The 25483-nt window shown below is 44.7% G+C and overlaps 2 protein-coding genes across 6 annotated transcripts; one reads left to right on the plus strand and one right to left on the minus strand.

Annotated features, from left to right (window-relative positions):
• Positions 1–462: 462 nt before the first annotated feature.
• Positions 463–10298, plus strand: LOC135515968 (E3 ubiquitin-protein ligase MARCHF2-like). 4 transcript variants are annotated; one of them, XR_010451884.1, is made up of 6 exons: positions 463–783; positions 2429–2492; positions 3069–3326; positions 7593–7788; positions 7887–8531; positions 9143–9232. XR_010451884.1 is itself a non-coding variant. In XM_064939879.1 (6 exons), the coding sequence occupies exons 3-6, from the start codon at positions 3151–3153 to the stop codon at positions 9296–9298; spliced, it is 738 nt and encodes a 245-aa protein (XP_064795951.1). In that variant the 5' UTR covers positions 467–783; positions 2429–2492; positions 3069–3150; the 3' UTR covers positions 9299–10298. The 4 variants fall into 4 exon arrangements, 3 of the variants coding, with proteins under 3 accessions (XP_064795951.1, XP_064795957.1, XP_064795966.1); XM_064939879.1 differs by having other exon boundaries at positions 467–783; positions 7887–8096; positions 9143–10298; XM_064939894.1 differs by lacking the exon at positions 463–783 and adding an exon at positions 1437–1708 and having other exon boundaries at positions 7887–8096; positions 9143–10298.
• On the minus strand, positions 10277–25483 carry LOC135515990 (ras-related protein Rab-11B-like). Of its 2 annotated transcripts, none has more exons than XM_064939910.1 (5): positions 25288–25481; positions 22227–22422; positions 11190–11383; positions 10719–10799; positions 10277–10572 (listed from the first exon to the last, which is right to left on the minus strand). In XM_064939910.1, exons 1-5 carry the CDS (start codon positions 25325–25327, stop codon positions 10430–10432), a joined length of 654 nt encoding a protein of 217 aa, XP_064795982.1. In that variant the 5' UTR covers positions 25328–25481; the 3' UTR covers positions 10277–10429. The 2 variants fall into 2 exon arrangements, with proteins under 2 accessions (XP_064795982.1, XP_064795992.1); XM_064939920.1 differs by having other exon boundaries at positions 10438–10549; positions 25288–25483.

Consider the following 25483-nt stretch of genomic DNA (forward strand, 5'->3'; position numbering starts at 1 on the left):
CAATGAGCCAGATATTTCACCGGATGTATATATGTGAAGCATCTGGTTTTACGTTTCCATTCATTTTCAAATATGGTGATGAGAAGAATTCCAGTTGCCGGAAGGGGAGAAGATGGATTTTGGTCAACGTTTTGGTCATTTCTGATCGATTAACATTTGATTTCCATACAGTTTTCTGTTTCCAAAACTACGATCGGTAACAAACAGAGGGGTTCTACGTTTTGTAGACTTTACCCTTTGCCAGACTTGTAAAAAAAGTGTTGTTTAAAAGGAATATAAGTGCGAATTGAGTTATTGCAGACGCGCACTTCACAGGTAAAGCGTTCCCTAACGGAAATATGTAAATAAATGCTTAGCACGCGCCAATAGGATCTCACTAGCTCGTGCTTGGCTCTGCCCACGTCCTTGTTTGTTATGCCCCACTATGATTTAATTTGCTCACGTTGGAAACGACAGGCGCTGATCTATCTTGGGTTAGCGAGTTATACAAATCTTTGATAGGGACGTCCCAAGTATCCCAAATAGCTTGGACCTTAATGATACAGCAGTGCACAGCTGATAGATGTTAGCCAGCCAGGCAGTGTAAACATGTTAACAAGCTAGCTGTCACAAATTTGTGCAAGTAAAGTAAATGATCCGGCCAACAATGGAGCAGATACACGGCTTGTCGTTGTTTTTTGTATTCTTCCCGAACCATCGTTTTGGCTAAATGTATATGTCATCTCGTACAGCTAGCTAGCTAAATAGCTAACTAAGGCCAGGGAGAGCTTGCTGGTGACTACGGTACGTTATCCCTTGTTGTTTCGGCTGTTTCAATATATATATATATATTTAGCTAAGCTAAGTGCTCACCTTCATATATTTTCACTGTATTGTATTTCTTTATCTACCTAGCTTGGTTGCTAACTTTTAGTGGAAATGTCGATCACTGAACAGTTAGCTAACGTTAGCTAGCTTTCTAGCGTTTAGAGGATGTGAAAACATGAATGTCTTAACTATCGTTAGCTATCGTTAGCTTTTCACCTGCCTGGCTGTGTCTGTTGGTTATTTATTGATTCATTGGAACCAAGCTTTGTCTATAACTGACAGCCTGTTAAAATGGTATGTTGATGGTACAATGTAACATTGTTACAAGCTCATTCGTAAATAGTATAGCTGTGACGTGAGATGTATGACATAGTAAACATGCCATGATTCCCCACCACATACAGTACCAGTCAAAAGTTTGGACAATTCTACTTATTCAAGGATTTTAATTTATTTTTTACTACATTCTACATATGAAATAACACACACAGAATCATGTAGTAACCAAAAAAAATGTTAAATATTTTAGATTTTTCAAAGTAGGCACCCTTTAACTTGATGACGGCTTTGCACACTTTTGGCATTCTCTCAACCAGCTTCATGAGGAATGCTTTTCCAACAGTCTTGACGGAGTTCCCACATATGCTGAGTACTTGCTGGCTGCTTTTCCATCACTCCGCGGTCCAACTCATCCCAAACAAACTCAATTGGGTTGAGGTTTGTGATTGTGGAGGCCAGGTCATCTGATGCAGTACTCCATCACTATCCTTCTTGGTCATATACCCCTCACACAACCTGAAAAAGTGTTTTGGGTCATTGTCCTGTTGAGAAACAAATTATAGCGCAAACCAGATGGGATGGCGTATTTCTGCGGAATGCTGTGGTTGTCATGCTGGTTCACGTAAGTGTGCCTTGAATTCTAATAAATCACAGACAGTGTCACCGGCAAAGCACCCCCACCATCACACCTCCTCCATGCTTCACAGTGGGAACTACACATGCGGAGATCATCCGTTCACCTACTCTGCGTCTCACAAAGACACGGCGGTTGGAGTCAAAAATCTCACATTTGGACTAATCAGACTAATGTTCATTGCTCATATTTCTTGGCCCAATCAAGTCTCTTCTTATTGGTGTCCTTTTTTAGTGGTTTCTTTGCAGCAGTTCGATCATGAAGGCCTGATTCAAACTGTCTCCTCTGGACTGTTGATGTCTGTTACTTGAACTCTGCGACACATTTATTTGGGTTGAAATCTGAGGTGCAGTTAACTCTAATGAACTTATCCTCTGCAGCAGAGGTACCTGTGGCTCTTCCTTTACTGTGGCGGTCCTCATGAGAGCCAGTTTCATCATAGTGCTTGATGTTTTTTTGCGACTGCACTTAAAATTTTCCGGATTGACTGACATTCATGTCTTAAAGTAATGATGGACTGTCGTTTTTCTTTGCATATTTGAGCTGTTCTTGCCATAATATGGACTTAGCCCCATTTGTTGAAAGCTCATCTTCTATATACCACTCCTACCTTGTCACAACACAACTGACTCAAACGCATTAAGAAGGAAAGAAATTCCACAGATGAACTTTTAACAAGTCACACCTGTTAATTGAAATGCATTCCAGGTGACTTCCTCATGAAGCTGGTTGAGAATGCCAAGAGTGTGCAAAGCTGCCATCAAGGCAAAGGGTGAGTACTTTGAAGAATATAAAACATACAGTGGGGAGAACAAGTATTTGATGTGAGAGACTGAATCAAAAATCCAGAAAATCACATTGTATGATTTTTAAGTAATTAATTAGCATTTTATTGTATGACATAAGTATTTGATCACCTACCAACCAGTAAGAATTCTGGCTCTCACAGTTGAAGTGTACCTATGATAAAAATTACAGACCTATACATGCTTTGTAAGTAGGAAACACTGCTGATTTTGCAGGTTATCAAATACTTGTTCTCCCCACTGTATGTTGATTTGTTTAATACTTTTTTTTCGGTTGCTACATGAGTCCATGTGTTGTTTCATAGTGAAGACACCTAAACTATTCTACAATGTAGAAAATAGTAAAAAATAAAGAAACCCTTGAATGACTAGGTGTCAACTTTTGACTGGTTCTGTACTTGTCAAAATGGTCTATGATTTGAAGAATGTCCTCGTTAATAGATTCAAATTCTCTTTGTTACATGAAGTTACCAATTCCGGTTTTGACACTGCAAAGAGTTGTAACAATGCTGCGTTCTAACATTGTCACGCTATCCAAACAGTTGCCCAACAGTGGGAGGAGAGGTGTGTGACTGACTCCTTGACTGCTGGCTCCTCTGGCATTTCACCACCACCAACAGAGCCATGACTACATCAGGCTGCTGCCACCTGCCTGGCTCCCTGTGTGACTACTCAGGCAGCGCCGACCTGCCCAAGGTTGTAGAGGAGCCAGATGCTGGCCAGGCCCAGTACGTCGCTAAGGTTACAGACAAAGATGGTCGCTCACTCTCCACTGTTGTCAAAGCTGTGGGCTCACAGAGGTAAGGTGGTTCCTCGAGAGAGTTTCTACTCAGGCACATTTCAGTTGAATGCCTTCAGTTGTACTACTGACTAGGTATCCCGCTTTCTGTGTATGTATGGCTTCCTGAGACTGTGTCCCTTTGCTTCTATCTGACATTAACCTAACATAGCAGGCATAAAATAGCAGCATTTGTTTCTTTCTTGTCCTGACAATAAAATAATACACTGTTGGAGGTTCTCTTCTGCACTGTTGAACCAATTCAGTTAATGTGGAGGAGGAAGAGGTACGATGGAGTGTTGCCAAAAGCGGAAGTCGCGTCACAGGCTCTTGTAACGGATGTGAAACGGCTAGCTTAGTTAGCGGTGCGCGCTAAATAGCGTTTCAATCGGTGACGTCACTTGCTCTGAGACCTTGAAGTAGTAGTTCCTCTTGCTCTGCAAGGGCTGCGGCTTTTGTGGAGTGATGGGTAACGATACTTCGTGTGTGACTGTTGTTGATGTGTGCAGAGGGTCCCTGGTGCGACCGGGTATGGGCGAGGGGACGGTCTAAAGTTATACTGTTAAACTCTCATTCCATTTCCTCGGAAGCCAGGATGCATTTGGTTGTTAACGACCCTGCAGAGGGTGATCTGATATGTACACAATTTCTTCCTTGGAGATTAACAATGTACAAATATACAGTTGAAGTCGGGAGTTTACATCCACCTTAGCCAAAATACATTTAAACTCAGTTTTTCACAATTAGGAAAAAAATTCCCTGTTTTAGGTCAGTTAGGATCACCACTTTATTTTAAGAATGTGTAATGTCAGAATAATAGTAGAGAATTATTTCAGCTTTTATTTCTTTCATCACATTCCCAGTGGGTCAGAAGTTTACATGCACTCAATTAGTGTTTGGTAGCATTGCCTTTAAATTGTTAACCTTGGGGCAAATGTTTCGGATAGCCGTCCACAAGCTTCCCACAATAAGTTGGGTAAATTTTGGCCCATTCCTCCTGACAGAGCTGGTGTAACTGAGTCAGGTTTGTAGGCCTCCTTGCTCACATTTTTCAGTTCTGCCCACAAATTTTCTATAGGATTGAAGTCAGGGCTTTGTGATGGTCACTCCAATACCTTGACTTTGTTCTTGTCCTTAAGCCATTTTGCCACAACTTTGGAAGTATGCTTGGGATCATTGTCCATTTGGAAGACCCATTTGTGACCAAGCTTTAACTTCCTGACTGATGTCTTCAGATGTTGCTTCGATATATCCACATCATATTCCGTCCCCATGATGCCATCTATTTTGAAGTGCACCAGTCCCTCCTGCACCAATGCACCCAAACAACATGATGCTGTCACCCCTGTGCTTCACGGTTGGGATGGTATTCTTCGGCTTGCAAGCCTCCCCCTTTTTCCTCCACACATAACGATGGTCATTATGGCCAAACAGTTCCATTTTTGTTTTATCAGACCAGAGGACATTTCTCCAAAAAGTACGATCTTTGTCCCCGTGTGCAATTGCAAACCGTGGTCTGGCTTTTTTATGGCGGTTTTGGAGCAGTGGCTTCTTCCTTGCTTAGCGGCCTTTCAGGTTATGTCGATATAGGACTCGTTTTACTGTGGATATAGATACATTTGTACCTATTTCCTCCAGCATCTTCGCAAGGTCCTTTGCTGCTGTTCTGGGATTGATTTGCACTTTTCGCACCAAGGTACGTTCATCGATAGGAGACAATGTGTGTCCTTCTTGAGTGGTATGACGGCTGCATGGTCCCATGGTGTTTATACTTGCGTACTATTGTTTAGACAGATGAAAATGGTATCCTCAGGCGCTTGGGAATTACTCCCAAGGATGAACCAGACTTGTGGAGGTCTACAATTTGTTTCTGTGGTCTTGGCTGATTTCTTTTGATTTTCCCATGATGTCAAGCAAAGAGGCACCAAGTTTGAAGGTAGGCCTTGAAATACATCCACAGCTCCACCTCCAATTGACTCAAATTATATCAATTAGCCTATCTGAAGCTTCTAAAGCCATGACATCTTTTTCTGGAATTTTCCAAGCTGTTTAAAGCTCAGTCAACTTAGTGTATGTAAACTTCTGACCCACTGGAATTGTGATACAGTGAATTATAAGTGAAATAATCTGTCTTTAAACAATTGTTGGAAAAATTACTTGTCATGCACAAAGTAGATGCCCTAACCAACTTGCCAAAACTTTAGTTTGTTAACAAGAAATGTGTGGAGTTGTTGAAAAACAAGTTTTAATGACTCCAACCTAAGTGTATGTAAACTTCCGACTTCAACCAGATACATACATACATAGATAGATAGATAGATAGATAGACACACACACACACACACACACACACAGAGAGAGACAGTACCAGTTGAAAGTTTGGACACCTACCCATTCTAGGGTTTTTCTTTATTTTTACTATATACTACGTTGTAGAATGTTCGTGTAGACATCAACACTATGATATAACGCATATGGAATCATGTAGTAACCAAAAACGTGTTCAACAATTCAAAATATATTTTAGATTCCTCAAAGTATCCACCCTTTGCCTTCATGACAGCTTTTCACACTCTTGGCATTCTCTCAACCAGCTTCACCTGGAATGCTTTTCCAAAAGTCTTGAAGGAGTTCCCACATGCTGAGCACTTGTCGAGCTGCTTTTCCTTCACTCTGTGGTTTGGAATGAGTTGGACCATCTCAATTGTGTTGAGGTCGGGTGATTGTGGAGGCCAGGTCAGCTGATGTAGCACTCAATCACTCACCTTCTTGGTCAAATAGCCCTTACACAGCCTGGAGATGTTTTGGGTCATTGTCCTGTTGAAAACAAATGCTAGTCCCAGATGGGATGGCGTATCGCTGCAGAATACTGTGGAAGCCATGCTGGTTAAGTGTGCCCTGAATTCTCCATAAATCACTGACCGTGTCACCAGCATAACACCCCCACCATCACACCCCCTCCATGATTCACGATGGGAACCACACATGTGGAGATCATCCGTTAACCTACTCTGCGTCTCACAAAGACATGGCGTTTGGAACCAAAAATCTCAAATTTGGACTAATCAGACTAAAAGACAAATTTCCACCGGTCTAATGTCCATTGCTCGTGTTTCTTGGCCCAAGCAAGTCTATTCTTTTTGGTGTCTTTTTTCGTAGTGGTTTCTTTGCAGTAATTCGACCAATGAAGACCGAATTCACGCAGTCTCCTCTGAACAGTTGATGTTGAGATGTCTGTTACTTGAACACTTGTGAAGCATTTATTTGGGCTGCAATTCCTGGGGCTGTTAACTCTAATGAACTTATCCTCTGCAGCAGAGGTAACATTAGGACTTCCTTTCCTGTAGCAGTCCCCATGAGATCCAGTTTCATCATAGTGCTTGATGGTTTTTGCAGCTGTACTTGAAGAATCTTTCAAAGTTCTTCAAATGTTCCAGATTCATTGACTTTCATGTCTTAAAGTAATGATGGACTGTCATTTCTCTTTACTTATTTGAGTTGTTCTTGCCATAATATGGAGCTTTACCAGATAGGGCCATCTTCTGTATCTTCTTGTCACAACACAACTGATTGGCTCAAACACATTAAGAAGGAAAGAAATTCCACAAATGAACTTTAAAAAAAGACACAGGCCATTTGTTAATAAAGGCATTCCAGGTTTCTACCTCATGAAGCTGGTTGAGAGAATTCCAAGTGTGCAAAGCTGTCATCAAAGCAAGGGTTGGCTACTTTGAAGAATCTCACATATTAAAAATATTTTGATTTGTTTAACACCTTTTTTGGTTCCTAAATGATTCCATATGTGTTATTTCATAGTTTTCATGTATTCACTATTATTCTGCAATGTAGAAAGTAGTAAAATTAAAGAAAAACCCTTGAATGAGTAGGTGTCAACTTTTGGCTGGTTATATATGGCCCAATTCTCAATATACTAAGTAATCTCATATTTAGCATATCTGATAAATGAATTTTGTATATTGATTAAGTAAATGTCTCCTGTTTATATGTACATTATAAACTGGGTGGTTCGAGCCCTGAATACCATGGCTGTCATCCAATCAGTTTATCAGACCGTATACCATGGGTATGACAAAACATGTAGTTTTACAGATCTAATTATGTTGGTAACCAGCTTGTAATAGCAATAAGGCACCTCGGGGGTTGTGATATATGGTCAATATTGGCCATATATGACATGTACCACACCTCCTCGGGCCTTATTTCGTAAGTATGTAATGTGTTTTGAAATGAGTGGTCACTAGGCACTTTTTTCCCCCTATTTGTCCAGTAATGAAGGCATGTGTCGTATCTGCCACGAGGGGGCCGGTGGTGAGATGCTGCTCTCCCCTTGTGACTGCACAGGGACCCTGGGTAAGGTGCACAAGAGCTGCCTGGAGAAGTGGCTGTCGTCCTCCAACACCAGTTACTGTGAGCTCTGCCACACAGAGTTCACTGTTGAACGGCGACCCCAGCCCCTCACACAGGTACAACATTGGCACTGTGTGTGTGTGTCCTCAAACACCATAATAATTGACGAGAAAAAGACTGTAATAATAGTGGTCCTTTCCTTGTATTCTCCCAGTGGTTGCGGGACCCCGGGCCTCGCAGTGAGAAGCGCACGCTGCTGTGCGACATGGCCTGCTTCCTGCTCATCACGCCACTGGCAGCCATCTCAGGCTGGCTGTGTCTGAGGGGAGCCCAGGACCACCTGACCCTCAACAGCCGGTTGGAGGCCGTGGGACTCATTGCCCTCACCATCGCCCTCTTCACCATCTACATCCTCTGGACACTGGTAACTAGGCCCCACACACAGACCAGATACACATGACATTTTAGTCATTTGTCAGGTGCTCCTATCCAGAGTGACTTACAGTTAGTGCATTCATCTTGAGATAGCTAGGCGGGACAACCACATCAAAGGCATAGCTAGGTTGAGGAAAAATGTAATTTCTATGTCAGTAGAGTCAAGTGCTTTGGTATTTATATATTTTTTGGGGGGGTGAGGAGGAGGATTATTTAAGATACTGTTTGAAGAGTTATGTTTGTGGAAGATGGGCAGGGACTCTGTCCTAGTTTCAGGGAGCAGAGCTTGGACTGGGCTGAGCGGTGGCTGCCATCCTGTAGGAGTGGGAGACCTAAGGTGGCAGGACGGCATGCTTGGGTTGGGGTGTAGGATTTGAGCGTAGTCTGAAGGTAGGGACGGGCAGTTCCTCTTGCTGTTCCGTAGGTAAGTACCATGGTCACACAGAACACACACACACACCTCATGGATTACTTTACGCCACCTTTGTTAATTGATAGCATTTTTCTTGCAGTATAAATGTGTGCTTTACAATAGCTATTAGTACATTTTGTAATATGAATAATACTTTTATTTTTTGTCTGGAATTCTGTACCATTCCCATTTTATATTCAGGGGAGACAAGCTAATGAGCCAACATAAATATTTTTTGTCTGCAACAATCTTTTGTCTCTTCTCTGGAAAGAATACTGTACTCTGAAAAAATACTTACTTACAATAGTTACAAAATCAGCAACTGACGTGGAACCATTTTGTAAATACAAATGTCATGCAATATGTTTCACGTCGTGTTTTGAGCAGGGTTGGGGGAAATTCCATTTTTAATTCCAGTCAATTCAGGAAGTACACTGAAATTCCAAGTATCTTCAATGCTTTTCATTTAGGAAAAATTGGACATGGGTTTGCTCTCTGAATTGAAAGGCAATTGATACCTGGTTGTGCGTGCCTGCAATAGCAACCATATATTCAGAGATTCTGCTCTGTGCAGGTCATATCAAATGTCTAGTTTCATTGACGTCTGTCTTCGTGCCCCTCAGGTATCGTTCCGCTATCACTGTCAGTTATACTCGGAGTGGAGGAGGACCAATCAGAAAGTGTGCCTGCTAATGACCGACATAAAAGGAGCGCACTCCACCCAACATTCCGTGCCGCCGAAGTCAACCAAGAAAATGACTGACGAGACCATCGTATGAGCACCGAGCGTCGTGTTCTCGCAAATAAAGTGTTACATAACTCGAACTTCTGCGCTCTTAAGGACCATTCTGGGGGATTATTTTTCCATATTCACTTTTGAAGCACTTGAGCCCATTTAAGCACTATAACCATTTTGATTTTGGACTCGTAGAAGGACGTGCCACTGATGTCATCGCCGGATTATGAACACTGGACTGGAACATAAGGTGACAGCCAATAGCGGGATACTGATGCAGCATGTTAATACAGTAACATACTACCTACCCCCACCACCACCACCCCACCCCATCACAATGTATTTAGCTGTTTTTGGACAACTGCCATCCAATAGACTCGTGAATTTACTCAGAACGACCATGTGAACGACCATGTTTAAATATGATCTCTGTTTAAGAAAAAAATATTTTCCCTTTTTGAAGCTGGTAGAAGTTGGGAGGAGAGAGTGGGCTTTGGTGTCAGTCAATGTATGCAAATGTATTTGATGTCATTTTAGTCTTCCTGTTGGACTCCTTTTGAGTAAGCTGGGTCATTGTGGAATAAAATATAAGGGACTCTTGTCACTGTACAATGGCTTGCATGTGTAAAATGTCATGTGTTCTGAAACTCTTTGTGCTACTTATACAGGAGTATTGGATCTGTAACAATCTAGCTCCCGTGTGGCACAGCGGTCTTAAGGCACTGCGAGTGCAAGAGGCGTCCCTGGTTCAAATTCAGGCTGTATCACTTCTGGCTGTGATTGGGAGTCCCATAAGGCGGCGCACAATTGGCCCAGCGTCGTCCAGGTTTGACCGGGGTAGGCTGTCATTGTAAATAAGAATTTGTTCTTAACTGACTTGCCTAGTTAAATGTAAAAAAATATATATTTTCTTCACCAATCCATACCACCATCTAGTGGATATTTATGGGATTACTCTCCTTGCAGGTCCAGAAGGAGTAAAAAGTAAACAGGTACCATGAAAGAGATCCACTACTTGTACTACTTGTATTATAAAATTTAATTTCATGGCATTAATATGTGAGTGAACAAGCTATCAAAAAACAAATAAATATATTACACAAAATGAAGAAAGTCGGCACGCACAACACTTTGAGATGACAGAAAGGGAGGAACGGTGATGGTCGTCAATGGGTTACAGGTTCTGGCAGCACTGCAGTTTGTTCCCTTTCTGGTCTGTGGTGGGTGGAACACTTATGTCCACCACATTGTTTCCAGGGGACTCGTCATGGGCAGACCGCTCGGCGATCTGCTTCTGCGATACAATGCGATAGATTTCTGCGGAGAGTAGACTAGACTGTTGTGGTGCATCTCAGTACTTCAAAGAGGATTTCTTTCCTATTCTCTTGTCTACTTAATCTGCACGTGTCTAAGAACAAAAGTTGGGAAATGTCAAATCAATTTGCTTTGCTCTTGTACTGTACCTGTAAGGATGTTCTTGAAAGCTTCTTCTACATTTGTTGAATCCAAGGCTGAAGTTTCAATAAAGGATAGAGTGTTCTTCTCTGCAAGGGTTAAAGAAAAGGCAAAGTGAGTCACATCAAGAAATTGTTCCAGGACAGAATCCTTCTGTATTGCACATTGAGTCCCAATATTATACTCTCCTCCCTTCCCTTGTGATGACCACTGATATACAAGTTCCAGATAGGTGAAAGCAACTATATGGTGTTGTTCTCATTTCACTTTCATCCTATCCATCTCTTCAGTGGTCATTTAGGACCACAAAATATAAAGAGGAGACTCTTCCAAGATTGTCCCAATAAGCCCTTGTACCCCTGAGCCTGGTCCGAGATGCCATGGTCCTACAAGCCATGACAATTACCATAGGAGTTGACAAGACAGCACAACTAGATCTGTGGCCAGGCTATGTTTCCTCTGCCAAAATATGCAAGTACCTGCAAAAGCCCGGGCCTCGTCCGTGGGCACGGCCCTGAGATGGCGCAGGTCGCTCTTGTTGCCCGCCAGCATGATGACTATGTTGTTGTCGGCATGATCCCTCAGTTCCTTCAACCAGCGCTCCACATTTTCATAGGTCAAGTGCTTGGCGATGTCATACACTAGGAGAGCACCAACTGCCCCTCTGTAATAGCTGTCGGAAAGAGACTGCGTATCAATCTCAATGCACAAACAAACAATGTATGTATCCCAAGTGAGGCTCCATGTCAGGCACTGATTGAGGCTTGTAATCGGCTAGTGCTCAACAAACCCGATCTCGGTGAGCTATATGGTATGCAGGTTTATGTTCCACACTTCAACCCAGCACTAAAACACCTGATTCAACTAATCAAGGACTTGAGCAGTTGATTGATTTGAATCACCTTTTACCTCTCTGAGACTATAACTTGAGACCACTACATTATACATAAAATGGCGCCGGAGAAGAAAGCAGACGTTTTACGTGCCCCCAACGATTTTTTTTTTGTAATTTAATTTAATTTTTTAACTTATCTTGTACAAGATGTTGCCGCTACCATCTCTTATGACCAAAAATAACTTTTGGACATCAGGACTGCGATTACTCACCACGGACTGGCAGAATCCTTTTTATTTTTCCTTTAACGAGTCTGACGAGCTTGATGCGAACGATATACTGCTTTCTCGGGAACAGGCCCAGATCCCCATGATTTTCGTTAAAAGGAGGCAGAGACAAAGGGGCTGGAGGGCGGGTTGCCTTCTGAGAATTTGTAGATGATCAAATAAACCGACACTTCCTTCCATTCTGCTAGAAAACATGTAATCTTTGGACAATAAATTAGATGACCTACGCGGAACATTAAACTACTAACGGGACATTCAAAACTGTAATATCTTAAGCTTCACTCGTGGCTGAACGACAACACTATCAACATACAGCTGGCTGGTTATATGCTGCACCGGCAGGATAGAACAGTGGCGTCTGGTAAGACGAGGGGTGGTGGGCTATGTATTTTTGTAAATAACAGCTGGTGCACGATATCTAAGGAAGTCTCAAGCTATTGCTCGCCTGATGTAGAGTATCTCATGATAAGCTGTAGACCACACTATCTACCTAGAGAGTTCTAATCTGTATTTTTCGTAGCTGTTTACATACCACCACAGACTGAGGCTGGCACTAAGACAGCATAGAATGAGCTGTATTCCGCCATAAGCAAACAAGAAAACGCTCACGCAGAGGCGGTGCTCCACATAGCCGGGGACTTTAATGCAAACTTCTATCAGCATGTTAAACGTGCAACTAGAGGGAAAAAAACTGCACCACCTGTACTCCACACACAGAGACACATACAAAGCTCTCCCTCACCCTCCATTTGGCAAATCTGACCATAATTATATCCTCCTGATTCCTGCTTACAAGCAAAAATTAAAGCAGGACGCACCGGTGACTAGATCCAATAAAGTGGTCAGATGAAGCCGATGCTAAGCTACAGGATTGTTTTGCTAGCACACACTGGAAATTGTTCCAGGATTCCTCCGATGGCATTGATGAGTACACCACATCAGTCATTGGCTTTATCAATAAGCGCATTGATGACGTTGTCCCCACTGTGACCGTGACCATGCATACATACCCCCAACCAGAAGCCATGGATTACAGGCAACATCCGCACCGAGCTAAAGGTTAGAGCTGCCGCTTTCAAGGAGCGGGACTCTAACCTGGAAGCTTATAAGAAATCCCACTATGCCCGGCGACGAACCATCCAACAGGCAAAGCCTCAATACACGAGCCTACCAGACAAGCTAAACTACTTCTATGCTCACTTAGAGGCAAATAACACTGAAACATGCATGAGAGCACCAGCTGTTCTGAAAGACTGTGTAATCACGCTCTCCGCAGCCGATGTAAGACCTTTAAAACAGGTCAACATTCACAATTCCACAGGGCCAGATGGATTACCAGGACGTGTACTGAGAGCATGCGCTGACCAACTGGAAAGTGTCTTCACTGACATTTTCAACCTCTCCCTGTCGGAGTCTGTAATATCAACATGTTTTAAACAGACCACCATTGTGCCTGTGCCCAAGAACACTAAGGTAGACTGCCTAAATGACTACTGACCCGTAGCACTCAAGTCTGTAGCCATGAAGTGCTCTGATAGGCTGGCTCACATCAACACAATTATCCCAGGAACCCTAGACCCACTCCAATTTGCATACCGCCCCAATAGATCCACAGATGATGCAATCACTATTGCACTACACACTGCCCTTTTCCACCTGGACAAAAGGAACACCTTTGTGAGAATGCTATTCATTAACTACAGCTCTACATAGTGCCCTCCAAGCTCATCAATAAGCTAAGGACCCTGGGACTAAACACCTCCCTCTGCAACTGGATCCTGGACTTCCTGACGGGTCGCCCCCAGGTGGTAAGGGTAGGTAACAACACATCTGCCATGCTGATCCTCAACACTGGGCCCCTCGGGTGCGTGCTCAGTCTCCTCCTGTACTCCCTGTTCACTCACAACTGCACAGCCAGGCATGACTCCAACAGCATTAAGTTTGCAGATGACAACAGTGGTAGGCCTGATCAATGATGAGGTGCCAGGATAACAACCTCTCCCTCAACGTGATCAAGACAAAGGAGATGATTGTGTACTACAGGAAAAGGAGGACCAAGCACGCCCCCATTCTCATCGACGGGGCTGCAGTGGAGCAGGTTGAGAGCTTCAAGTTCCTTGGTGTCCACATCACCAGCAAACTAACATGGTCCAAGCACACCAAGACAGTTGTGAAGAGGGCACGACAAAACCTATTCTCCCCCAGGGGACTGAAAAGATTTGGCATGGGTCCTCAGATCCTCAAAAGGTTCTACAGCTGCACCATCGAGAGCATCTGGTTGCATCACTGCCTGGTATGGCAACTGCTCGGCCTCTGAAATTGTCAGACTCCAGCCAACCTAGTCATAGACTGAACTAAATGCATGCTTTTCAATCAATCACTGCCCGCACCTCCCGGCCCGTCCAGCATCACTACTCTGGACGGCTCTGACTTAGAATACATGGACAACTACAAATACCTAGGTGTCTGGTTAGACTGTAAAATCTCCTTCCAGACTCACATTAAGCATCTCCAATCCAAAATTAAATCTAGAATCAGCTTCCTATATCGCAACAAAGCATCCTTCACTCATGCTGCCAAACATACCCTTGTAAAACTGACCATCCTACCGATCCTCGACTTCGGCGATGTCATCTATAAAATAGCCTCCAACACTCTACTCAACAAATTGGATGCAGTCTATCACAGTGCCATCCGTTTTACGTTTTGTCACCAAAGCCCCATACACTACCCACCACTGCTACCTGTACGCTCTCGTTGGTTGGCCCTCGCTTCATACTCATCGCCAAACCCACTGGCTACAGGTTATCTACAAGTCTCTGCTAGGTAAAGCCCCGCCTTATCTCAGCTCACTGGTCACCATAGCAGCACCCACTTGTAGCATGCGCTCCAGCAGGTATATCTCACTGGTCACCCCCAAAGCTATTTCCTCCTTTGGTCGCCTTTCCTTCCAGTTGCCAATGACTGGAACGAACTTCAAAAATCACTGAAGCTGAAGACATTTATCTCCCTCACTAGCTTTAAGCACCAGCTGTCGGAGCAGCTCACAGTTCACTGCACCTGTACATAGACTGTGTTCCAAGATGGCATAGCAGTAAGTCGTCCTGTCGTATCGTCTCTCTGTAAATATCGTCTCTTTTTCGTTTGAGATAGCTTTAGTTATTTTTCTTCGCATATCTTTAAAAACATTTTTGCTCGCTTCCAAATACTCTCCTGCAACCCGCCTCACCCAATGTAGCTACTTTTCCTAAAGTATTTATATTTACTTCGGAACCGGAACCCCTCAACTGAAGCTAGCCAGCTAACAACCTGCTATGCTAGCGGTCTTCAGCTAACTGGTCATCAGCTAACCCTTAGCTCGGAAAGCTCTCGCCAGTTCGAACAACGCGACGCTAACCAGAGCATAACGGACCTATTTTTTTTTTTTAACCCCAGATTCCCACCGCAAACGGAACATCTCTCAGCTGGATCTTCACAACTAGCTATCAAGCTAAACCGCAACCCTGGTTGATTACTCCTGGCCAGCGTTTCCACCCACGTAGCTTGAAGCTAGCCCGGCCAGAGCTCCTGTGCTCATAGCATACTCCTGGGCTACAATACCCGGACCCACGACCGGTCTATCGATGTCACTGCATGAAGAGGAATAAAGACTCACCCCATCGCGACGCCATCCAAAGGCTAACTCTCTAGCCCTCGCTATCTCCTTGCTTGCTAATTCGGCATGCTAACTGCTAGCTTGTTTAGCCCAGGTCCGCTAACTACTACCTTGTTTACCCCGGCCTGCTAATCTGCTAGCACAGGCCTACTAATCTGTTAGCTTGTTAGCACAGGCCTGCTAACTGTCTGCATTTCCGCGTCCCAAACACGCAGTGGCCCATATGTACTTTCTATCTCTTCCTGATTTTTAATTTTTTTTTAAACCTTCCGGAAACCTGCCTCAACTAATGTGATACGGAATCGCTATTATTTTTAATTTTTAGAACACACTCAAGAACCTCCAGAAGCTAACCAGCTAACTAGCTACAAGCTATTTAGTCATTGTTAGTTTTTTAACCTGGATAACACTCGCCAGTCCAGCCCCCTGCCCCATGGACTCTGATCACTTGGCTACATAGCTGTTGCACGCTGGACTGTCCATTAATCACGGTACTCCATTCTGCTTGTTTGTTTTATCTGTCGGCCCCGTTGCCTAGTCAATGCCATTTTACCTGCTGTTGTTATGCTAGCTGATTAGCTGTTGTTTCACCCACTGTTTTAGCTAGCTTTCCCAGTTCAACACCTGTGATTACTGTATGCCTCGCTGTATGTCTCTCTCAATTGTCAATATGCCTTGTATACTGTTGCTCAGGTTAGTTATCATTGTTTTAGTTCACAATGGAGCCCCTTGTCCCACTCCTCATACCCCTGATACCTCCTTTGTCCCACCTCCCACTTATGCGGTGACCTCACCCATTACAACCAGCATGTCCAGAGATAAAACCTCTCTCATCATCACCCAGTGCCTGGGCTTACCTCCGCTGTACCCGCACCCCACCATACCCCTGTCTGCGCATTATGCCCTGAATATATCCTACCATGCCCAGATATCTGCTCCTCTTATTCTCTGTCCCCAACGCTCTAGGCGACCAGTTTTGATAGCCTTTAGCCGCACCCTCATACTACTCCTTCTCTGTTCCGCGGGTGATGTGGAGGTAAACCCAGGCCCTGCATGTCCCCAGGCACCCTCATTTGTTGACTTCTGTGATCGAAAAAGCCTTGGTTTCATGCATGTCAACATCAGAAGCCTTCTCCCTAAGTTTGTTTTACTCACTGCTTTAGCACACTCTGCTAACCCTGATGTCCTTGCCGTGTCTGAATCCTGGCTCAGGAAGGCCACCAAAAATTCAGAGATTTCCATATCCAACTATAACATCTTCCGTCAAGATAGAACTGCCAAAGGGGGAGGAGTTGCAGTCTACTGCAGAGATAGCCTGCAAAGTAATGTCATACTTTCCAGGTCCATACCCAAACAGTTCGAACTACTAATTCTGAAAATTACTCTCTCCAGAAATAAGTCGCTCACTGTTGCCGCCTGCTACCGACCCCCTCAGCTCCCAGCTGTGCCCTGGACACCATTTGTGAATTGATTGCCCCCATCTAGCTTCAGAGTTTGTTCTGTTAGGTGACCTAAACTGGGATATGCTTAACACCCCGGCAGTCCTACAATCTAAGCTAGATGCCCTCAATCTCACACAAATCATCAAGGAACCCACCAGGTACAACCCTAACTCTGTAAGCAAGGGCACCCTCATAGACGTCATCCTGACCAACTGGCCCTCCAAATACACCTCCGCTGTCTTCAATCAGGATCTCAGCGACCACTGCCTCATTGCCTGTATCCGCTACGGTGCCGCAGTCAAACGACCACCCCTCATCACTGTCAAACGCTCCCTAAAACACTTCTGTGAGCAGGCCTTTCTAATCGACCTGGCCCGGGTACCCTGGAAGGACATTGACCTCATCCCGTCAGTTGAGGATGCCTGGTTATTCTTTAAGAGTAACTTCCTCACCATTTTAGATAAGCATGCTCCGTTCAAAAAATGCAGAACTAAGAACAGATACAGCCCTTGGTTCACTCCAGACCTGACTGCCCTCGAGCAGCACAAAAACATCCTGTGGCGGACTGCAATAGCATCGAACAGTCCCCGCGATATGCAACTGTTCAGGGAAGTCCGGAACCAATACACGCAGTCAGTCAGGAAAGCTAAGGCCAGCTTCTTCAGGCAGAAGTTTGCATCCTGTAGCTCCAACTCCAAAAAGTTCTGGGACACTGTGAAGTCCATGGAGAACAAGAGCACCACCTCCCAGCTGCCCACTGCACTGAGGCTAGGGAACACGGTCACCACCGACAAATCCATGATTATTGAAAACTTCAACAAGCATTTCTCAATGGCTGGCCATGCCTTCCGCCTGGCTACTCCAACCTCGACCAACAGCTCCGGCCCCCCCGCAGCTCCTCGCCCAAGCCTCTCCAGGTTCTCCTTTACCCAAATCCAGATAGCAGATGTTCTGAAAGAGCTGCAAAACCTGGACCCGTATAAATCAGCTGGGCTTGACAATCTGGACCCTCTATTTCTGAAACTATCCGCCGCCATTGTCGCAACCCCTATTACCAGCCTGTTCAACCTCTCTTTCATATCGTCTGAGATCCCCAAGGATTGGAAAGCTGCCGCAGTCATCCCCCTCTTCAAAGGGGGAGACACCCTGGACCCAAACTGTTACAGACCTATATCCATTCTGCCTTGCCTATCTAAGGTCTTCGAAAGCCAAGTCAACAAACAGGTCACTGACCTTCTCGATTCCCACCGTACCTTCTCCGCTATGCAATCTGGTTTCCGAGCCGGTCACGGGTGCACCTCAGCCACACTCAAGGTACTAAACGACATCATAACCGCCATCGATAAAAGACAGTACTGTGCAGCCATCTTCATCGACCTTGCCAAGGCTTTCGACTCTGTCAATCACCATATTCTTATCGGCAGACTCAGTAGCCTCGGTTTTTCGGATGACTGCCTTGCCTGGTTCACCAATTACTTTGCAGACAGAGTTCAGTGTGTCAAATCGGAGGGCATGCTGTCCGGTCCTCTGGCAGTCTCTATGGGGGTGCCACAGGGTTCAATTCTCGGGCCGACTCTTTTCTCTGTATATATCAATGATGTTTCTCTTGCTGCGGGCGATTCCCTGATCCACCTCTACGCAGACGACACCATTCTATATACTTTCGGCTCGTCATTGGACACTGTGCTATCTAACCTCCAAACGAGCTTCAATGCCATACAACACTCCTTCCGTGGCCTCCAACTGCTCTTAAACGCTAGTAAAACCAAATGCATGCTTTCCAACCCGATCGCTGCCTGCACCCGCATGCCCGACTAGCATCACCACACTGGATGGTTCCGACCTTGAATATGTGGACACCTATAAGTACCTAGGTGTCTGGCTAGACTGCAAACTCTCCTTCCAGACCCATATCAAACATCTCCAATCGAAAATCAAATCAAGAGTCGGCTTTCTATTCCGTAACAAAGCCTCCTTCACTCACGCTGCCAAGCTTACCCTAGTAAAACTGACTATCCTACCGATCCTCGACTTCGGCGATGTCATCTACAAAATTGCTTCCAACACTCTTCTCAGCAAACTGGATGCAGTTTATCACAGTGCCATCCGTTTTGTCACTAAAGCACCTTATACTACCCACCACTGCGACTTGTATGCTCTAGTCGGCTGGCCCTCGCTACGTATTCGTCGCAAGACCCACTGGCTCCAGGTCGTCTACAAGGCCATGCTAGGTAAAGCGCTGCCTTATCTCAGTTCACTGGTCACGATGGCAACACCCATCCGTAGCACCTGCTCCAGCAGGTGTATCTCACTGATCATCCCTAAAGCCAACACCTCATTCGGCCGCCTTTCGTTCCAGTACTCTGCTGCCTGTGACTGGAACGAATTGCAAAAATCACTGAAGTTGGAGACCTTTATCTCCCTCACCAACTTCAAACATCAGCTATCTGAGCAGCTAACCGATCGCTGCAGCTGTACATAATCTATTGGTAAATAGCCCACCCATTTTCACTTACCTCATCCCCACAGTTTTTATTTATTTACTTTTCTGCTCTTTTGCACACCAATATCTCTACCTGTACATGATCATTTATCAATCCAGTGTTAATCTGCAATATTGTAATTATTCGCCTACCTCCTCATGCCTTTTGCACACATTGTATATAGACTCCCCTTTTTTTCTACTGTGTTATTGACTTGTTAATTGTTTACTCCATGTGTAACTCTGTGTTGTCTGTTCACACTGCTATGCTTTATCTTGGCCAGGTCGCAGTTGTAAATGAGAACTTGTTCTCAACTAGCCTACCTGGTTAAATAAAGGTGAAATAAAAAAAATAAAAAAATAGACAGATGGGCTGTTTACAGATGGGCTGTCTACCTCCCCATACTGTATTTATTTATTTATCTTGCTCCTTCGCACCCCAGTTTCACTACTTGCACATTCATCATCTGCACATCTACCATTCCAGTGTTTAATTGCTATATTGTAATTACTTCGCCACCATGGCTTATTTATTGCCTAAACTGGCCGGCCGCCCAACAACCTGCCCACTTGACCCTATCCCCTCCTCTCTTCTCCAGACCATTTCTGGAGACCTTCTCCCTTACCTCACCTCGCTCATCAACTCATCCCTGACCGCTGGCTACGTCCCTTCCGTCTTCAAGAGAGCGAGAGTTGCACCCCTTCTGAAAAAACCTACACTCGATCCCTCCGATGTCAACAACTACAGACCAGTATCCCTTCTTTCTTTTCTCTCCAAAACTCTTGAACGTGCCGTCCTTGGCCAGCTCTCCCGCTATCTCTCTCAGAATGACCTTCTTGATCCAAATCAGTCAGGTTTCAAGACTAGTCATTCAACTGAGACTGCTCTTCTCTGTATCACGGAGGCACTCCGCACTGCTAAAGCTAACTCTCTCTCCTCTGCTCTCATCCTTCTAGACCTATCGGCTGCCTTCGATACTGTGAACCATCAGATCCTCCTCTCCACCCTCTCCGAGTTGGGCATCTCCGGCGCGGCCCACGCTTGGATTGCGTCCTACCTGACAGGTCGCTCCTACCAGGTGGCGTGGCGAGAATCGGTCTCCTCGCCACGCGCTCTCACCACTGGTGTCCCCCAGGGCTCTGTTCTAGGCCCTCTCCTATTCTCGCTATACACCAAGTCACTTGGCTCTGTCATAACCTCACATGGTCTCTCCTATCATTGCTATGCAGACGACACACAATTAATCTTCTCCTTTCCCCCTTCTGATGACCAGGTGGCGAATCGCATCTCTTCATGTCTGGCAGACATATCAGTGTGGATGACGGATCACCACCTCAAGCTGAACCTCGGCAAGACGGAGCTGCTCTTCCTCCCGGGGAAGGACTGCCCGTTCCATGATCTCGCCATCACGGTTGACAACTCCATTGTGTCCTCCTCCCAGAGCGCTAAGAACCTTGGCGTGATCCTGGACAACACCCTGTCGTTCTCAACTAACATCATGGCGGTGGCCCGTTCCTGTAGGTTCATGCTCTACGACATCCGCAGAGTACGACCCTGCCTCACACAGGAAGCGGCGCAGGTCCTAATCCAGGCACTTGTCATCTCCCGTCTGGATTACTGCAACTCGCTGTTGGCTGTGCCATTAAACCCCTACAACTCATCCAGAACGCCGCAGCCCGTCTGGTGTTCAACCTTCCCAAGTTCTCTCACGTCACCCCGCTCCTCCGCTCTCTCCACTGGCTTCCAGTTGAAGCTCGCATCCGCTACAAGACCATGGTGCTTGCCTACGGAGCTGTGAGGGGAACGGCACCGCAGTACCTCCAGGCTCTGATCAGGCCCTACACCCAAACAAGGGCACTGCGTTCATCCACCTCTGGCCTGCTCGCCTCCCTACCACTGAGGAAGTACAGTTCCCGCTCAGCCCAGTCAAAACTGTTCACTGCTCTGGCCCCCCAATGGTGGAACAAACTCCCTCACGACGCCAGGACAGCGGAGTCAATCACCACCTTCCGGAGACACCTGAAACCCCACCTCTTCAAGGAATACCTAGGATAGGATAAGTAATCCTTCTCACCCCCCCCCTTAAATGATTTAGATGCACTATTGTAAAGTGGCTGTTCCACTGGATGTCAGAAGGTGAATTCACCAATTTGTAAGTCGCTCTGGATAAGAGCGTCTGCTAAATGACTTAAATGTAATGTAATGTAAACTCCCTAATCTTATTTGCACTCACTGTATATAGACTTTTCTTTCTTTTTTTCTACTGTATTGTTGACTGTTTTGTTTATTCTATGTGTCAAATTGCTCTGCTTTATCTTGGCCAGGTCAGTTGCAAATGAGAACTTGTTCTCAACTAGCCTACCTGGCTAAATAAAATAACCTAATCAAATGGCTATCCAGACTATTTGCAATGCCCCCTCTCGTACACCCCTGCTACTTTCTGTTGATATCATCTATGCATAGTCACTTTAATAACTCTACCTTCATGTACATATTACCTCAACTAACCAGTGCCCCTGCACATTGACTCTGTACCGGTACCCCCATGTATATGGCCTCGCTATTGTTATTTTGCTGCTGTTCTTTAATTACTTGTTACTTTTATTTCTTATTCTTTTCCATGTTTTTTTTTACTGCATTGTTTGTTAGGGGTTCGTAAGTAAGCATTTCACTGTAAAGTCTATACCTGTTGTATTTGGCACATGTGACATATAATATTTGATTTTGATTACTCTTTTCTGCGATCCTTGCTGACAATCATTTCATTTTCAAGAGGCTTCAACAGGCCGTTTTGAGGGATCCCACACGACTTACGCGGAGGTGATGGCTCTGTAACGTTCCTGTCCAGCCGTGTCCCATATCTGGGCCTTTATCATCTTCCCATCCACCTGGATGCTGCGGGTGGCAAACTCCACTCCGATGGTGCTCTTACTCTCAAGGTTGAACTCATTCCGTGTGAACCGAGAGAGCAAATTACTCTTTCCGACGCCCGAGTCCCCAATTAACACAACTGTTGATAAAGAAACAGAGAGAGATATGGAGAGAATGACATAAAGACTGAGAACACACTGGCTGAAATGTATTTAGCCTAAAGTCAGATGAGGTAGCGTAGTCAAAAGGTATTTTGCAGATGTACTAGTATCCAGGATCCTGGGCTAGAACTTGGATGTTTGCATTCTTCACCATATGTAACACGGCCCTCCCACCTACGACCGTGTTACATAATGCAGGTTTTCCTTTTCAATCCTTCACTCCCATTGACAATATTGAATAAGTGGAAGGCTGAAATCGACCCATTTGGAAGTGGCATGTGTCTGTATATTTCTGTCAATATTTCTATGCGCTTATGGGTCTTTTAGTTAATCGGTTGCCCTTAATTAACCAAGGAGACATAATAGTTGATGCACAGTTGGAGTGATATCCAACTTGTACACAGTGGGACCCCATGATCACTGCTGAGAAGCACTGAGCTCAATGATACAATAAGAGGCTGACAGAAACAGCCTATTAAATTTAGCTGAGATATCAGGAGTAGGCCTGGCATTCAGAATGGGGCTGTCGAGGTGGAGTCCTTTTTGTTTTCTCTCAGTACAGGAAATAAAGGGGAACTTTGGCCCTGTGGCATCACACTGCTGCTGCAGGAAGCTGATAACATGCTCCATCAAACCTGAATTGACAGTTGTGGGACACTTTTTGGTTTCCTGTTTTCAGCAGGTTTTCTAAATTATGGCGAGGGAGGAAGAGCAGAACTCTTTATTCTCAGATGTCTAGTCCACAGGGGATACTCTGTGTCACATCATAAATAGACCTCTATATGGGGTGTCAGTGGCAAACTGCAGGGTCATTCGATATCATTTCAGCAAGTCATGTCCCCACCATCTCAGATTGTTCTTAAATTGTTTCTGTAGTTAGAAACATAAGATTAGCTTTCCTGAAACATTATTTTGTTGAAATATAATTTTATATTTGAGAAATTAAGCTAATTGATTCCACCTAAATTGGACATTTTAATTTAAAGGATTCATATCTTCAATAAATATATTCCCTAACATCTGATTTTGACCATAATTCTCTCTACAATGATTAAGACATGAGGAATCCCAAAAAATGATCAATAGTCACCCACAGACCCCCCCACACCAATCCCACCCCAACAACCAGTGCTTTAAAAAATCTGTTGTGTCTTAAATGCTCACAGGATACTTTTGGTCATGTAGTGTATGTGGACACCTGCTTTTCAAACGTCTCATTCCAAAATCATGGGCATTAATATGGAGTTGGTCCCCCTTTGCTGCTATAACAGCCTCTACTCTTCTGGGAAAGTTTTCCACTAGATGTTGGAACATTGCTGTGGGGATTTGCTTCCATTCAGCCACGAGCAGTAGTCGGGCACCGATGTTGGGCGATAAGGCCTGGCTGGCAGTCGGCGTTCCAATTCATCCCTAAGGTGTTTGATGTTGTTGAAATCAGGGCTCTGTGCAGGCCAGTCAAGTTCTTCCACATCGATCTCGGCAAACCATTTCTGTATGGACCTCACTTTGTGCACGGGGTCATTGTCACGCTGAAACAGGAAATACCTTCCCAAACAGTTGCCAGAAAGTTGGAAGCATAGAATTGTCTAGAATGTCGTTGCATGCTGTAGAGAGATTTCCCTTCACTGGAACTAAGGGACCGAGTCCAAACCATGAAAAACAACCCCAGATCATTATTCCTCCTCCACCAAACTTTACAGTTGGCACTATTCATTTATGCAGGTAGCGTTCTCCTGGCATCCGCCAGATTTGTCCGTTGGACTTCCAGATTCTTCACTTCAGAGAATGCGTTTCCACTGCTCCAGTGTCCAATGGCGGTGAGCGTTACACCACTCCAGCCGACGCTTGACATTGCGCATGATGATCTTAGGCTTGTGTGTGGCTGCTCGGCCATGGAAACCCATTTCATGAAGTCCCCAACGAATAGTTATTATGCTGATGTTGCTTCCAGGGGCGGTTTCTAACTCTGTAGTGAGTGTTGCAACCGAGGACAATTTAACACCCTACGCGCTTCAGCACTCAGTGGTCCTGTTCTGTGAGCTTGTGTGGCCTACCACTTCGTGGCTGAGCCGTTGCTGCTTCTAGATGTTTCCACTTCACAATAACAGCACTTACAGTTGACCGGGGCAGCTCTAGTAGAAAATTTCACGTCTGAGTTGTTCGGATGCCACGTTTCTATGACGGTGCCACATTTGAAAGTCACTGAGCTCTTCAGGAAGGCCATTCTACTGCCAATGTTTGTCTATGGAGATTGCATGGATGTGTGCTTGATTTTGTGCACTTGTCAGCAAGGGTGTGGCTGAAACCACTAATTTGAATAGGTGTCCACATACTTTTGTGTATAAAAAGTGCATGTCAAAACATTTCACTGTCAGCTGAACACAATAAACATCCACAGTTACAGTAGGTCTAGGCCTAGATAAATGCAAGATTTGCATATGGGCCTATAGGCTACAATTAACTACAAAATATTTAACTTCATATAGCTCTTTAAACCATAAAAGGGAAAACCGAGTTCTTGTCAGTAACCGATTTACAAATAGTTACTCTTTTATGGGCTTATCAACGTTGATGAAGTCAGAGGCAACGCAGAATGGGTGTTACAGCTTACTTATAGGTATAACCACGGGCGTTGTTGCAATGTTACAATGACAGCATTTATATAGCCATAGTAGCAAACGTTTTCCACCAGAGACTGATACAATGTTTCTTTCAAAACCATTCCTCCAAACTATTGGTTATGATTCGTTCAAAAGGCTGATGTCTGATTTGTCTTTAGAATTAAACAATCACATAATTATTGAAGGTGCTGTCAACGGGGGGCTGCAGTCATCAACATGTACCTTTGAACAAGAAGTCGTATTCATCGTCTCTGTTCCCCATTCTAGACGAGGCCTCTCCAACGCTTCTTTCGGAAAATAATTAGTAAAATATTTTGTCTCTGAATTACCTGTATGTACAGGAGAAAATGACATGAATTTGAAAGACAATGCGCCAATGCTGGCTGTCAAACAGGCTGACCGCAGGAAGAGCGTCTCC

Source organism: Oncorhynchus masou, chromosome 3 (genome assembly GCF_036934945.1).
Source record: "Oncorhynchus masou masou isolate Uvic2021 chromosome 3, UVic_Omas_1.1, whole genome shotgun sequence".
In the NCBI taxonomy this organism is placed as follows: Eukaryota; Metazoa; Chordata; class Actinopteri; order Salmoniformes; family Salmonidae; genus Oncorhynchus; species Oncorhynchus masou.